Here is a 16,942-nt window from a genome sequence, read left to right on the forward strand (position 1 = left end):
GACCCCTGTTCTGGCCAGGAGGACACAGGAGGAGCCTCGATGGATGGCCAGCCTGGCCAATCTGGGATTCACATTTAGCACAAAACCCAATCTTAGTTTTATTCTGTTGCAACAACAAGCAACTCGAGTGCAGGAGGGTTTGTTTTCGTACACAACCCTCCGTTCCAGTCCATCGCTGAGGAAAGCTGGTGATGAACTTAAGGAACACTCAGAGGCTTGCCGGTTCGTGTTGAGCTGGCTCTCTTACTCAGCCCAGGGATGATGCTCACAGTGGACCGAGCCCTTTGACAGCTCCATGCAGTGAAAATTCCTCACTTGAGACTTCTCCTCGGGCTGATAGGTAAAGCTGACCAGGACAATGCTGCCATTACCCTTCTCTGCCTTCCCGTCTCCATTTCTCCTCTTTTCTCCTGTCGCCCTTCCAAAAAACTCGCCAGCTTCTAGTCCCATTTAAGCCCCACTTCCCTCAGGAAGTCACCTGAGGACACCAACATGCACCCAGATGTAGTCAGGTGCCCAGTAGTGGTGGCTGACTGACATGCCACAGAGGGGTGGGTAAGGCACTAGACCAGGAGACACGATTCAAGCTGCTTCTATAGGAGGTGGTGTAAAGCTGGGATTCAAAACACCAAGTCAGGCAGCCAAAGGAATGGGAGCGTATTTATGAATTAAACTAATGTGAAACACATCCTCCAGACTGGAAACTTGTTTTATTAGTAACTGGACTTAGTGCTATGTAAAGAATGTAAACTTTTTGTTTTAATGTGTGGTTTTTAAATTCGAAGAGAGACTTCTGGCATGGTAACTTTTCTGTAATTGTAAAACAAGAAAAAAGTGTTAAATTTATTGTAAGATGGCTCACAATGAGCAAAGACACTGGGCAAAAAGAGTTGATTCTCTCAGACATAGCTGTGTAGCTTTACCAACGCTTCACGTTGCTCTGTATGTTTCCCCATTTTCAGTGTGGAACACACATATGACACACATGTGTTTCCTAATTTCCTAGCAACATCTTCAGACAAAACACACATGCACAAAGCCAGCATCCCCACAGCCCTTCAGGAACACACCTAAGTGCTCAAAATACTGTGTCTTAGTCTTTTGCCTTACTGTGAATTTTTTCCATATGAAGCAGGTGCCCTCCAAAACTCAGCGAACGCTCCCATCCGTTGGTCCAAACGGCTGCTATACACTGTTCTCAAATGGCTGTTTTCATCAGCACAAACGACCATACATAACAACTGGTTCCACTATGACATTTTCATACATGCATATATCGCTTGATCACGTCTGCCCCCATTACCCCTTCTTGCTCACCTCCTACTCCCACAGTGGCAGGCAAAAGGAGCAGGATGCTAAGATCCCATCTCAGGCACAAACAGGAAGCAGAGAGCACACTGGAAGTAGGGAGAGACTATAAACTCTGCAAGCCACCCCACCCAGGAACACACTTCCTCTGAGGTTCTACCACCTAAACTTCCCCGATAGACTCCCTGCCAGGTGTTCAAATACATATAGTCTATGGGGGACATTTGTCATTTAAGTCACCACAGCACCTTGTTGATGGTTACATACTTTAAAAACAGCAGTCTTTCCCTCCCCCAGCAACCATTGTCTATAGATGCTCAGGGAGGGAGGGGTGAGGCACCGTGAGACCTCCTCAATCGTCTTTAACACTAAATTTAAAGCTTTTTTTTTTCTTTTTAAATTGACCGTTTCTGTTTTAAATTTTTGCATTTATTATTCGTCTATTCCTTTGTGTGTCTCTGCGTTCAAGAGTGTGCATACCTGTGTGCACACACACACACGTGGTTCTAGGGCTGGGACTCCAGTCATCGGGCTTGGCAGCAGCTCTACCCACCCCCACCCTCTCCCATCTAGTTTCGTTCAGCGGTCATTTAAAGACATGTTGCTTCATGTGCTATAAGGTAGCTCCAACCTACTTCAGCCAAAATTGTTACCATCTTTACAATAAAGTTTCTCATCTACTTTTTTGCCTTCCAAGTGCTCCAGAAAGACCACACTTTGAAACTGTGTTCTCCCCAAACATGCCCCATATATTAAGATAAGGGGTGGCTGACTTCATCTTACAGACTTCACAATTTCGGGAGCCCACAACTTCTCATTAGATTAAAAGGAAATAGTGGTATTTAAGCCCTGAACCTAACCACCTGGTGCTATTCCAGTGCCTCACTCTCCTTTGCTTTTTTTTTTGTGAACGTTATCTAGGAAGTAATAGATCACAGTTAATTGTCCCGGCTTTTGTGCTGTGCTTTGAGAATGGGGTCTGATTTGCGGCCTGGCTGTAGTTCAGTGTTTCACCCGCCCAGAATCAAAGCTTCCTCACTTTAGTCAGAAACTAAAATAATAGCTCTAAGTTTCTCCTCGCTGTCAGGCCAATACTGAGACCTGTCGTGCTTTCAAAAGTGATTGTTCGTGCTCCCCATAAAAAGCTAGAAATATAACCCCTTTATTGAGCACAGGCACTCGACTTTCCTTGTACAAAGACAAATCTTTTTCTACCTCATTTCTTGTAACATCGCAAACTGTAGCACTAGCCCAAGGGAGGAAAGTGTCTGGTCTGCCTACTTGCCTGAGCAAAGTCCAGGAAGCCCATGGTGTTCCTCATTGCTCTTCTGAAACACTTTGTGTGGTGAATTATTGAGAGGGAAGAGAAAAATATCAGCAGTAGCTAAAACAATCAAAGAATGACTGAAAAGAAAAGATTCTAGAGGGCTGGGGAGACAGCTCCCCTGAGAAAGTGCATGGCAAGCAAGCATGAGACGCCTCCAGGTCCCCAACTTCTATGTAAAAGCCAGGCACAGCAGCACTGAATCAGAGAAAGGAGACCCATGGGCCAGACTGTCTAAAACAGGTGGGAAGTAATTGAGACACTGAACATCAACTAGCATCAACCAGCATGCATGTGTCACACACACACACACACACACACACACACACACACACACACCCCATTCTAAATAGAAAAATCCCCAGAACAAGAATTCTTTTGTAGTGTCACAGACAAGACAAATGAACTTAGGTTATCTGAAGACCTTGCCTTAAGATTCCCTTTGAAAAGTCTGCTGTAGCCTTGATCAGTGGTATTCACCTGCAAGGCTATGCAGCCCAGGCCCCCACATTCATGAGTGCTGGGTTTTCTCGGCAGCCTCTGAGTGGCCTGAACAAATCACCTCACACTCCTCACAGAAAGCAGAGCTAATGCACCAGCTATCACCTGCTTCACGGCTTTGAGTGATCATCCGGCTCCCCAGGGAATGCAGTGCTAATTACAGATGGGCCTGTAAAAATGAAAACTAGTTACCACGGCCTTGTCCGTGATGGCCCTGTCACGTCCCCAACCTTCAGACTTGTTACTTAATTGTAACCCAATTCCCTCAATGTGTACAGCCCTTAAGCCCACTGTAAGCACTTCCCTTACATTTCTAAAGCACCATTTTGATCTCACTTGGCATGTCCTGCCAGTCTTAACCCAAGACTCTCCAACTTGCCACTGCTACTGTTAAGAAATTGGGATCAAAAGAACCTGTGGTGTCTCCTACATAGGTGACAATTGGACTCTTACTAGTTCCAGCCTTCAAAGGAGGTAGACTTTTTCATTCTATAAATTTCTGGTGGTGGTGACACTCGTAAATGTATGTTTGTATGGTACTTATGAACTAAATAGTAGAATAGAGATCAAACTCCTTTACTACCGTGCCCTCAGATCTGTCAATGCATCTCCAACATTTGATATGCAATAGGACACTGTATGCAGAGTGCCAACATCAATGCCTTTTCTTGTCACAGATGTCTGTAGAGTTGGCAATTAATGGTGAGGTTTGTCAAATAGCTCGTCCAAACTTACACGTGTAAAATACACCCCAAATAAATGGATCTACCTAATTTCTATTGATTTTAATATGCAGTTTTGTCTTATTTGTTAATGTTTTCAGTATTTTTTCTTAAGCCACTACTCTGAAGAAATGACTTGTAATCTTGGATTTTGTTTTAATTTAAATGTGTTAATGGAACCCTGCTGTTTATCTTGTGTATAAAATGTTCTAGTACGGTAAAAAAAAAAAAAAAAAAATGAAAACTAGTTCTATTGACAACTATTATCTGAAGATCTGAAGAGGTGACTCTTGGCCCAAGCTTCAGTACTTCCTGCTCTTGACATAACCACTTAAAAATGGAGACTGCTGCAGACTATCTGACTTTTAAAAAGTTTCACCGTCACCTTTTCTTAACCAAAATTACACACCAGTAGATACTAACATGAATGCAGCACTCTGAAATTTCTATCAAGATGACTGAGAATAAAGGACACCCTCAGAAATAATGATGGTTTCAGGAGAGAACATGGTGCCGATCCCATCTACTGAGTCTCAGAACACGCTAGGGAAAAGAAGACAGAATAGGTGACAGGCCAGACACTTTTAAAAAATGAGTTTCTATTCCCAAGTCATTGTTTGTGGAACATGACAAGCTGGTTCCTAAAATTCTGTATTTTTATGAAAATGGGAAGTACATTTAAAAATAACAAATCAGGGGCTGGAGAGGTGGCTCCCTGGTTAAAAGCACTGGCTGCTCAATTCCCTGGTTCAATTCCTAGCACCCAAATGGTAGCTCACAGCCATTCTAACTCCAATTCCAAAGGACCTGATGTCTCTTCTGGCCTCAAGCACCAGGCACATACATGGTACATATATGCATATGCAGGCAGATGACTCAAGCATACAATAAAAACAAAGCTTTTTTTAAAAAAATAGCCAACCAACTTGAAGAACAAGACAGAGGCCTTGCTCCAGCAATTAAGACAATGTTACTAACACAAATAGATTAATGAGAATGAAGATAGACTGACTGCCCGAATGCCAGACATATGCAGCAGAAGCATGCAGGGGAACAGAGGGAGACTGCATTTGGATTACACAATGCGAGGGCAAGTGACTACCTAAGCTCCACTCTCTCCATTCACACAGTAATCACTATATTCCAGGTGAAAAAGACCTAATGTGAGAGGCAAATGTATAAAGCACTCCCTAAACATGACTTTTGAGGTGCTGGAGAGATGGCCTCCGTCGGTCCAGAGCATGCTGCACAAGTGTAGGACCAGAATTCATGCTGACAAGCTGGTTGTACTCCCGTGCATGCTTTTAATTCCAGCAATAAGGAAGTCAGAGACAGGAAGGGTCTACTCAATGCCAACCTAGCTGAAAAACACGAATTCAGGATTCAGGGAGAGACCCTGTACCAAAGGAGTAAGTTGTAGTAGGAGGATATGTGACCCTCACTTCTACACACACACACACACACACACACTCAGACTTATTTCCTCTGGAACTAGTTACAGATGGTTGTTGGTCATCACATGGCCCAACATGTGGAAATTTAAGCAGGTTTGAGTAAGCAGGGCCCTCATAAGCTCATAGACTTGAATGCTTGGTCTCCCGTTGGTGGCATTGTTCGGGGAGTCAGGCATGGCCTTGCTCAAGGAATTATGTTACTGGGACAGGCTTTGGGTGTTCCTAATCTCGTCCCATGTCCAGGTCCCTCTGCTGCATGCTTGCAGTTGATGACATGAGCTCTCAGCATCCTGCTCTGACCACCACACCTGCCCTTGCCGCAATGCTTCCCCACCACGAGGGACTCCTATCTCTGGAATCATAAGCCCCCAAATACATTCTTCTTTAGGCTGCCCTGGTGCTTTATCACAGAAAAGTAACTAGAGGAACCAATGCCTTCTGTGGACAATGTACACACGTGGTGCCAATACACATGCACATGCAGATAGAATGCATAAAACAAAAATAAATTGATAAAAAGACCACAAATTGATAAATTCAGAACAAGAAAAGATTCATTTTAAGAAACCATACATAGTAAAAATAAAAATGTTTAAACTTCCACTGAGTAAAAAAATTGGATTTGCCACCAAGTGTTTATTAGCAACACACCATAAAAAAGATAGAGTATCCCAAATGCAGAGGATATTTATAGCAGATGTTACTAGACAAATATTAAGCTCTTTGATTAAATACCAAAAATTAAAATCCATGCATCGGTGTATGTATGCATCGGTAAGGATACAAAGACATCTAATAAAACACAATTACAAAATGAACAGTATGCAAAATAGACACTTCTGAAAAGAGCTAAGTGTGTGCTGACATCTCAATGCCATTCCTAACTTAGAGGAATGCAAAAGAAAACAGGTGTTGAGATTTGAATCTGAGCTGCCCCTATAGGTCCATGTGTTTGGCACTTGGTCCCAGGCTGGGGCCACTGTCTGGGGAGGGTGTAGCACCTTTGGGGGGGTGAAGCCTTGCTGAAAGAAGTTGACCACTGGGGGGGCCCTGACTCCACTTCTTGCACATAATGACATGTGATTAATGAGCCTCACACTCTAGCTGCCAGGGCCCCTGTCCCCGTGATGGAATGCATCCACTGGAACTGTAAACCAAATAAACCCTTTCTTCCCAAAGCTGCATATCATCGGGGTTTTCTACAACAGCAGACAAGTAAACAGGTACAGCCACAAGGAATAAACAGCCAACAGTCTGGCAATGCCAAATGTAGGCAAATGGAATTCTCCCAAGAGGTTAATAGAGTATAAAATGTTACAGGTGGGTAGACAATGTAACCCAACAAGTCCACTCCTGAATTACATCCTATAAAAATGTGTTCCGAGCCAGGCATGGCGGCACACACCTCTATGGGAAGGCAAAGGCAGGCCTCTCTGAGTTCAAGCCAGGTCCATGTGAGACTGTCTGAAAACAGTGTTCAGACGGACAGAGAGACAGACTATCTGACTGCTCTCACCCCGAACTGAAGCGATGTCAAAAACAGTATAAGACATACTAACAGTGAAAAATGATCAACCACACCACAGGACATGAATTTCCTCAACAATGCTGAGTGAAAGGCACAGGGCACGAGAGAGAATGACTGAATCTTTGTAGGTGTCAACATGGACTTACACAGATGGGAAATAATGAGGAAGGTCTCGGGAGCCATTGCCAGTCAGGAGAGCAGTGACTCCGTTGGGGAGGAGGGTGCCAAGAAGGGAAACACACAAGGATCCGGGGGGGCTAGCAGCAGCTTCTCTGCATCTGCTTTGATCACACAGCTGTTGTGTTATCCATTAAACTGGTCATACTCTATTGCATATTGATAACAGTTAAAGCCATAATGATCAACAGTATGAAACTATGAATGATCCAGAAATAGGCCTAAGACATAAAAGGCACCTTTATAGGACTTTACTATCTCATTAACACAGGTTCACAAAACAAAAACATGGTGGCTTCTGATACTGAGCCAACTGGAAAATATTCAGCAAGAAGTAGCATGCAAGTCTTCCTTCCCTCACCCAGTGTCCCCAGAAGTCTGACATGAAGCACACTTCCCTGTCACCCCAGGGTCGTTCAGACTGAGTTGATGATGGAAACCAACAATTAAAAGTTCTGCATGAAAGGTTAACTATAAGAAAATAAGGGACTGGAGCGATGACTCGGCAGTTAAGATGCCACACCACTTTTGCAAATGACCCGGTTCTGTTCCCGGCATCCACCACTGCCTCTAACTCTAGCTCTAGGGAATCTGACACCCTCATCCGGCTTCCACTGGCACCTGAACTTACACGTACATACTCTAACACACACACACACACACACACACACACACACACACACAAAACTGAAAAAAAGTCTTTAAACACCAAAAAAATAGGGGCAGGGGAGACATTAGAAGATACAAATATCCATTTTGTGGTTAAGAAGTCTGTTCAAAAGGCAGGAAATATCTTTAATCCCAGAACCCAGGAGACAGGCAGATCTCTCTTAAGATTGAGGCCAGCCTGGTCTGTGTAATAAGTTGCAGCTACATGTGAGACCATGGAGGGGGTGAGTAGGGGAAGGGATGATGGTGGGGGAGCAACAACAAAAACCAAGTTTTTAAAAGTATACAAGCAGGCTCCTGGATAAAGGTAGGGACACCTCCTTCATCAGAACTGATAAAGGAAACGGCAAACTCTCCAAAAGATCTCAATGTGGAGACAATGCCAGAAAAAAAGCCCTTCAAAGAGTAGCATCACTAACCTATAAAGCCAATATAAAAATATAGTAAGCCAATATAAAAAAAAAAATCCAACCTTCATTAAGAAACATGTATTTTCAAGGCATTTAAATTTCAGTAATTTGCAAATGTCTTCTGTAACTTCAAATTATTTCTCTCTAGTAGAACTATAAATAGCCTCTGTAGTGAGAAACATACACAAAGCTGCTCAAACACTCTGACTTCTAAACTGCGTCTAACGGGTAAGGCCTATAACCCCTGAAGCAGAAAAGCAAATTCAAAGCTAACCTGGGCATCTCAGTAAGACCTTGTCTCAAAAACCAAGTCAGCTGAGGCTGGTGAAGTAGCTCAGTGGTAGAGCGCTTGCTCAGCCTGTGTTAGGCCCTAGGCTCCACCCGCAGCTCACAGAAAAAAGCACAGATGAAATCGGGCTGAAAACACATTTAAATCAGATGCACAAGCACTGGGAAGGGCTCGATTCCATAGTGGATGCTTCCCGTTGTAGGCACTTTCCATATCTCACCCACTAAGAAAAGGCTGCTGTAAGAACAGTATGGAACCTGTGGTTTTAAACTAACAGATGATTTCAAACAGATGGTTTGATATTCTTTATCTGGAGTGAACTAGTGTTTCTGGAAGGCTGGCAAAGAAGAGATCACACTCAAGCATGAAGTCGAACTGTCCCGTGAGCCAACCACTCAGTCTGTTAATAGTTGAGTGTTTGTACTTTGACTTTTTCTGTAGCCACTTTATATATATTCTGTTTGCTTTATGTTTTGCAAACATTTCCTGTATTAAATGTTTTAAATCTTAACCACAGTATGCTTTTTATGGCTGTTCCATACTTTGTAAACAATTGCATGTCTAGGTGGTGATTATGTAACCCGAGTGGTCATATGAGCAGCATCCTGATGTTCATCACATCTTGCTTATCCCCAGATCTGTTCTAGAAATGAACACTGCTTCTAAAGAAGTGAAACGGAGACAAGTGCCAAGAAGATATCACCATTAGCACGAGGAGCTGCTCTGATTGGTATTTTATTTCTCCTTTACAAGTTCCACATAATAGACAAAGGCTTTTTGAAAACATTGTTATCTTTGCTGAAAACAATCATATAATCATTTTAAACAACACAAATGTGTACAAACATGACTGAGGTTTCTGCAGCCTACAAACAACCTCTTTGGGTTTAAAAAGGAAAAAAGCAATATACTGACAATTCAACTGTAACTCTTAAGAAAAACATTGGTTTTCTTACCAAACATGAGTGTCCTGTACAGGGACCTATCAACCAAGACAGCAATGAGTTCGAGCCGAGGGGAGCCAGGAGCAGCTCCCCACACCAGCTCAGAAGACCCTCCCCGACCCAGCACCTCTTCAAAGTGCTCCTCATCCTCACCATAGGAAGACTGCAGCAGTGCTCCTCATCCTCACCATAGGAAGACTGCAGCCGCCCCAGAGAAGACAGGAGCAGCAGATACACTTGCACTGTCTGAATGTCTTCCGCAGTATTTCACACCCAGCATCTCAGGACCATGTCCACGCAGCATGCACACCATTCTTTACACTGCTCCCTTCAGGAAGGGACCAGGCCTTCCTAAGTCACTTTAGGTGCCTGGGATAACAAAGTGTTTCACCAGAAGGGGTGTAAGCAATGCTATCTGATAAGAGTACGAATAAGGAAAAAGCAGTTATCTTAAAGAAAACGTGTGCTCTACTCACACTAAAATATCAGACCAATGTACAATATACTGCAAAACTGTAACACAATACGGCCAAACACAATGTTCAAATATTAAACTGTTCAAGCATGTGAAGGTCATCTTCTGAAAGACAAACTGGGTTCTTATTTTGTAGCTACCTTTGTGTAACTTTAAAAATGCTGTCCCTCAACAAGGTCTGACACTGGTCTTGATACTTGTTAGGAAGTTGGATGAGAAGGTGAGAACTCAGCAGTAGCTCTTAGGATCTCCCAGCATCATCTTCAGCATTCATCCGAGGACTGGGCATCGTCTTCGTCCCTCACTTCTCGGTATCTCCCTGAAGACTCCCCTTCTGGATTGTAGCTCTGCATTTTAATATTCAGTCTCTCGGCTAGTTTTTGTGCTGCGAGCTTGGCCTGCATCTCCTTTAAAACAAAGAGCAAAGGTCAAGTTACACACCCACGGCTCCCCTTAGTTAGATATGACAGGTCCGAAAGGAACATTGAATCCCAGTCTTTCTAGCAACACAAGAAGTTGACAGCAGTGTCCTGTCAAGACATGGGGCAGTATCTTCAAGAGCTGTCAGACTGCTGCAGTTGCTAGTGGTTCCCATGAGCAAGGAATGCTGCAATCAAAACAGTTCACCTCCACACAAGAAACTGAGAAATCAGCTGGCACTACAGCAAACGTTAACAGACACACTAAGCATAGTGCACAGTGAACAGACGCCTGCCTGTTAGAAATCACCAGTGTGGTGCTGACAACTCCAACTGACAAGACCTTCTTCTCTAGACTAAATCATGTTTTCTAGGTTTGAAGGATATACCTCAATGGCACAAAAAGAGCCCAGACATTAATGCTGCATGCTGACTGCTCCTAGCTAAATAAAGTCTTACAGAAATGAATACTTGAAAAGGTCTAAGTAAAGTCAGATTTGCAGTGGACTTTTCCACATGCAAGACTTTAGACTCCCAACTGCTGGCAGGCTTCCCAGCTCATCTCTCAGTCTCCTTCTCCACCACCCACACTTCAGCAGGTCCTTCCTCTCTGCCCACGGTATTATGGGTAGGCATAGTTGGTATCTACTATTACTATTCTGCCAAGGCAACACATTTCAAACTGAGGGTTTAACCTAAAATTGTTTCAAAAGGTATTAAAACAAAACAAACAAAAAACCCAGAGACAACTCACAGGTCATTCCTCTAGCAGAGCAGTTAGATCTGATGCTAATTCTAATGCACTGGGAGGGAGAAACACATGCAGGCTGAATGCTTAGGAAAAGCAAAGGTAGAGTCTCGGTTAATTTGACTTTAGCAGATGCAGACACCTGACTAAAGTCCAGCTAAGCTGTCCAGGAGAGGGGATGCTGTTTTCCCAGAAACTCAAGTGTTACAATCCAAGCATAACTAATCCTTCAGATTCTCCCAAGGATCCCCACACTTCTCCCATCTTGCTAATCTGAGCACAAACTTCATCATTATTATACACTTTATTATAGACAGTGTCTTACTATCTAACCTTGGCTGGCCTAGAACTTGCTATGTAGACCAAGCTAGCCTCAAACTCAGAGGCTTTTGCCTCCCAACTGTTAGAATTAAAGTGCTAGGACTAAAGGTGTACATCACCACACCTGATCAATATACATTAAAAAAACACACACAGTGAACACAATGCTATATACAACTGATTAAGACCCAAAGTAGGAGGGGCCTTTACTCACAGGAACCATGAATTATGATCTCAAGCTCCTTACCAGCAGCTGGTAACCCACAATGACCTCTTGCCCTTCTGTGTTGGCCCCTGCTCTGTAGGAGATGGAACTGTCTCCTACATCTCAGAGTAGGTCCCTGAGTGAGGTCTCACCAAGGAGCTGCCACATGGGAGAGAAACATGCTGTCCCAAGCAGTAGCAGGCTGATCCCCATCACTCCAATGTCTCCCTGCTCTATTGGTAAATCACTGAGATTTCTCGTAGTTCTGGCAACTTTGTGGCCAAAAACTAGTAGCATTTGTCTAAGAGCTAATAGCCTTAGCCAACCACATCGCTAGAATCTGATCCCTCTATTCAGCCAAAATAAATTTTAACTCCTGAAGCAACAGCCAACACACAGACAAGACCAACCCAAGACTCTAGAATTACCTCATAATTCTGCTTCTGCTCTCTCTGCAGGGCCAGCGACTCTTCTATGGAGAGCAGCTGTGCAGGCAGGTGGTGGAGTGGAAGAAGGCGCGCTGCTGTGACATCATCAAGATGCTGCCTAGCCCTGCGTCGCTGCTCTTCTGAGGAAGCAGGAGACTGACCCCTCTGACAATGACTTGGTGAGTCATTTTGTTGTGTGGGTAACCTGAAAAAGGTAAAGCAGGTTTAATCAGTCCATGCACAAGCTTGAAGTTGGCCTTTAACCCAGGATCCTACTGCTTCTATAAGGTTAACATAAAGCAGGCCACCTGTATTTGCTGCTGACAGTAGATATATATACAGACACAAGCCTGCCTTTCCTTCCTCCTCACACCTTATATTTCATTCACTCAACCTTCCTAATTCTGTGATCCTTTAATACAGTTCCCTGTGTTATGGTAACCCCAACCATAAAATCACTTTCTTTGCTACTTCATAACTGTAACTGCAACAGTTACATGAATCATAATGTACCCAATATGCAAAATATCTGATGTACAACCCCTATAAAAGGGGTTGAGAATCTGTTAGCATACCCTTACCTCACTATGTGCTCAAACCTCCACTCACCCACAAGCCCAATGCACATGTCTCGTGCAGCCTCTCCAGGTCTCTTCTGTGCACAGGCTGCACTTCCTGTCAGACTTACTAATCCCGGTGGACCTCGCTGCTCATCCCTCACCTCCCGTTCCTGACCACATGGCTGTGATTAGGCCACCTTACTCTTTCTGACTGACACTCCTAGAAGTGAGACAGACACCAGAAGATGAGACCCCTTCATCTAGATGCATTCACCAAAGATTTCTTTTCTATTTAAAAGAATTAATGTGCTATGACCTCATTTTCTAAATAGAAGAAACCATTTAAAGTTAAAAACATTAATAATCAGAGGACTGGGTTTAAATCTCTGCAACAACAAACATGATGTGGGTCTTCTGAAGCTTTCCGCTTCCCTAAAAAGGAACACAATGTTCCCTCCTTTCGTCTAATATCACTATGTAAAGATGGGCAGCTACCGAGCACAACTTCCTGGCATAGTTAGCCTAATTGCTACAAATGCAATTCTTTTCTCCTCAAAGAGTTCTAGTTGTTCTGGTGATCTCAGAGACATAGAAAAGCACTCAAAAGCAAGATTCCACATCCCCTTCTCCCCAAATCTATGTTTAGTCATATTTTAAGAAAAGATTATTTAAGATTCCCTTCCCTGAAAACTGCTATAATTTAGTTTAATATTTCTTCCAAGTTTGGAAACCTTGAGTGCTCTAAATTCCAACCTCTTTAAGGAGCAGTCTCTTTACTTCTCTGTGTCCTCAAAGCTCTGTTGCCTACTTGTAATGAGCAGTTTTGTTTTATTTCATCCTACTGAATATAGCCCATTAGCTCCTGCAATTGCTTCTCTTGGCTTACACAGCAATTGAGGGGGAGCTGCACACCAGCAAATGGTACTGAAAAAAGTCATGATACATTTACCCTCCCACTCTGTTTATTATGAAATACAGGCTAAGTATCTTGAAGCACACAACTCCCCATCTGCTATTTAAAACCCTTCCAATGACTAGCCTTCAAAACTAACATATTTTTCCCCCAAAAGCAGTTCTCCATTCCAGCCACACTGATCTACTTTCACATTTTGGTCACTCCTACCTACAAGCTCCTCACATGACATTCCCTCAACTAGTATGATTCATTGAACTCTTTCTCTGAGCTCTACACATGTTCTTAAGACAAGCTTGTTCCTGTGACACTTACACATTGGTCTTAAACTTATGAGAAGGGGGCACTGGGTTCCTGGCTCGCATTTCTAGCACTTTCATGTAATGAGGCTTCTTGGGAGTCTCACTCTGCAGTCCTGCAGAGCTCTCAGTGCTGGTGTTTTCTTCTGAGGGTTCACTCTGGTCTGCAATTGTGATCCTTTGCAACTTATCGATAAACAGACTGTCGACGTTGCTGGAAACCTCTTCCACTTGACTTGAGTGCTGGGGGAGATACTCATTAACTTCAGATGAGGGTGCCTGGGCTCTCCTGTGGGCAGCTGGGCTGGTGTTCACTGTGCAGCCAGCCTCCAAAGTCTCTTCATTGCCTTTGTGAGTGAGATGTGTAGGTCTCTGTGTTTCTGAGGTTGATTTAGATGATTTACTATCTACTGAGGAACATTCAGGAACTAATGAAGAAGTATCAAGCATCAGGTCAGAATTCTGGGCCTTGTCTATGTCGGTATCAACTCTCGTGGTTGCTTTTTGCTTTAGCTTACAGTCTACACTAACAGGACGAAACAGTTCACTTCTCCCTCTAACCTCTTCACGTTCTGAAATGGCAGCTTTCAGTTTGGCAATGGAGTCTGAGATCTTTTTACCTTTGTCGGGCAATTTGCAAATGAATTTTCTATAGGGTGGAAAAAAGAAACCAACATGTACACATTACAGCCATGTTTTAAAACATGAAAACATAGTAATTAAAAGGCAAAATGTAACTAAAGAAAAGCTGGCTTTTAAGTTAAAAAAAAAAAAAACTGATTTCTTTAAACTAGCTTAAAACAAGAACCAAACAGATAAAATCATTCTAACCCTTCTCCCAAGTGAGTGCTTTAAATGGGTAATTATTTCACCAACTCAAACTTCAGAAATAAAAGTTGCTTCTTCCTCATCTGGAATTCTTTAAGCCTTGACGCATCCATGGAAAATTTCACACCTGACCATGAGTAGCAGTCAAATCTCAAGCTATGAAGAACATGGTATAAAATTACCTTCAAGCCATGTGTAAGAAACAAATGAAACTTATATTTAGATTTGGGTCTTAACTCTACACATACGCACATGCCAAGCCTCCTAGAAATATGAAATTCTGGTCTTGAGCATTTAGAAAAACAAATAGATACTTAGCCCATACAATAAGCATATGATAAAAACGAGTGGTTTTTAAACTGTGGTTACTGAACCCTAATGGAGCTGAGGAATGACTCTATTGGGTAAAAGGTTTGCCAGAGATCACATAATGGGTAACATCACTATCTCACAAAGGAAGGGGGACTTACTTATGTGGTTTTGTGTTTGAAAGAATTCTCAGTTGCTTCTGACAAACTGGTAATATTTCTAGACTCAGTATATATAAACAGGAGGACTTTGAGATGCCCAATAATTTTTAAAGAATAAAGGTTAATTCACTGCTAAAATTAACAGCCCATTCTGGAAAAATCAAAACCCTACCTGTATCAAGTAGGAACCCCTCCTTTCCCCCTTCAGTGACAAAAAAAAATCCCTTTCTGGTTCTTTTCCTTGGTTATGTAACAAATGGAGAAGGGGACTAAGCCTTAGGTCCTCTATTCTTCCTGATACATATATTCCCAGGTTTTCAACAGTGTTAATACCTCTCTGCAACTGAGTTCCTCTAGTTTTTCAGCCTTCTCTCTCGAGCTCAGTACCCATTCCTCTGGGTTTTAATTAACTGGCTTTTAATTAACTAAATGCCGACCATTATTCCCCTCAACTAAATAAATCTGAAATAAAAAATTAACCTAAAATCCATTCCTCTCTCCCAATTTTCCTAGTATCCTCTGTTGCTCCCCCAGAAATGTCAACCACCTGTTAACTTCATATATATTTGTCTCCAAATTATTACACCAGTACTTAAGTTCTCCCAATCCCTCGATTGCCTTCATAGTCCATTTTTTCATCCTTCTTGGGAAAAAAAAAAAATCAGTCAAAAAATATCCTTTTGTTGTCTTCTGCCTCATATCTCTTTCAATCCTGTTCCTAAACAAAGCTACCTTTAAGAAATTATCTATCATCTCCCCTGCTACAGACGAGCCAAACTTTCTAGGCCTAATTTATCACTCTTTACAGCTCGCTCTCCCCAATCTCCTATGGTTCGGTAAAGAGTGGGATTTTAGATACAGAAAAGGCAATCAACACATTCTGACCAAGAGGATTTGGTACACGAGTCCTTTAAAATCTACAGTGCGACATGGAATCGAGCAGGCGCAGCATGGAGTAGGGCAGCATGGAGCCATGCCCGCGCATAGGACAGGCCTGGCTGGGAGGCCTGGCCACGCAAGGTCACCTTCGCGCGATAGACCGCGGTGTGGGGCGGGAGACCAGTCCCCGCATCCCGATCCCCGTGAGCCTGTTTCCTGATCCCTATCCCGGGCTACCGCGACCCCCGGACCACCGCTTACTCGTTGCGCAAAAGTCTCTCCTGGCGCCTCAACCTCTCCCGCAGCTCCGCCGAACTCTGCCGCCCCAAGTCCTCGGGAGCTGGGGGCTCGAAGCCGCGGGGCAGCGAGTACATTGCGCACGGGCTGCGGCTGGCGCGGCGGGCAGGGTTCCCCAGCGGGGCCCACGGCAGGCCCAGGCTCCGCGGCCGGCGGCGACTCTGGAGCGCGAGCGGGAGTCGCCATTTTCCCGGAAGAGCACGGCTTCTCCGAGCCGAATGGAGCTTTATTGAGATGCCGGAAACGGACAGGACCAGGAATAGGGGGCGACCGAGGAAGCGCACAGGGGCGGAAGTTACATCAGCACAGAAGCGTCTGGATTTGGCGGGCTTTCTCGGGATCTGTCTTTCGCTTTCCCGGCTTTTTTTTTTTTTACCTGCGCTTTGAGAAAGTATAGGACACTCAAATCAAAGATTTACTGACTCGCTTCTAATAAGTAAAATATGACAAGTAATAGAGTGTCAAATCTAAGATTAAGCAATCAAATTTTTTGGACAAAAATTTTACAGAGATTTCCGAATGAACAATAATCACAGTAAAAATAAATAACAAGGGGTCGTAGAGGTGGTTCCATGGCTAAGAGTGCATACTCCTCTTGCAGAGGACTAGAGTTTGGGTACCAGCGCCCCTGTTGGGTATCTCACAAATGCCCTTAAGCTGCACCTCCAGGGGACCTCACAAACTCTGGCTTCTCCAGACACCTGTGCACAAGCACACACGTGCACATACACACAATTTAAATATAAATCTTCAAAAATTAGAAAATGACCAAAA

The 16,942-nt window shown here is 43.5% G+C and overlaps 1 protein-coding gene across 1 annotated transcript; it reads right to left on the bottom strand.

Moving 5' to 3' along the window:
- Window positions 1–9,068: 9,068 nt before the first annotated feature.
- POLR2M (RNA polymerase II subunit M) lies at window positions 9,069–16,403 on the bottom strand. Its single transcript, XM_080934398.1, has 4 exons — window positions 16,133–16,403; window positions 13,711–14,343; window positions 11,923–12,127; window positions 9,069–10,208 (listed from the first exon to the last, which is right to left on the bottom strand). Exons 1-4 carry the CDS (start codon window positions 16,243–16,245, stop codon window positions 10,065–10,067), a joined length of 1,095 nt encoding a protein of 364 aa, XP_080790524.1. The 5' UTR covers window positions 16,246–16,403; the 3' UTR covers window positions 9,069–10,064.
- Between the last annotated feature and the right edge of the window lie 539 nt (window positions 16,404–16,942).

Source organism: Micromys minutus (genome assembly GCF_963924665.1).
Source record: "Micromys minutus genome assembly, chromosome: 21".
Classification (NCBI taxonomy): Eukaryota; Metazoa; Chordata; class Mammalia; order Rodentia; family Muridae; genus Micromys; species Micromys minutus.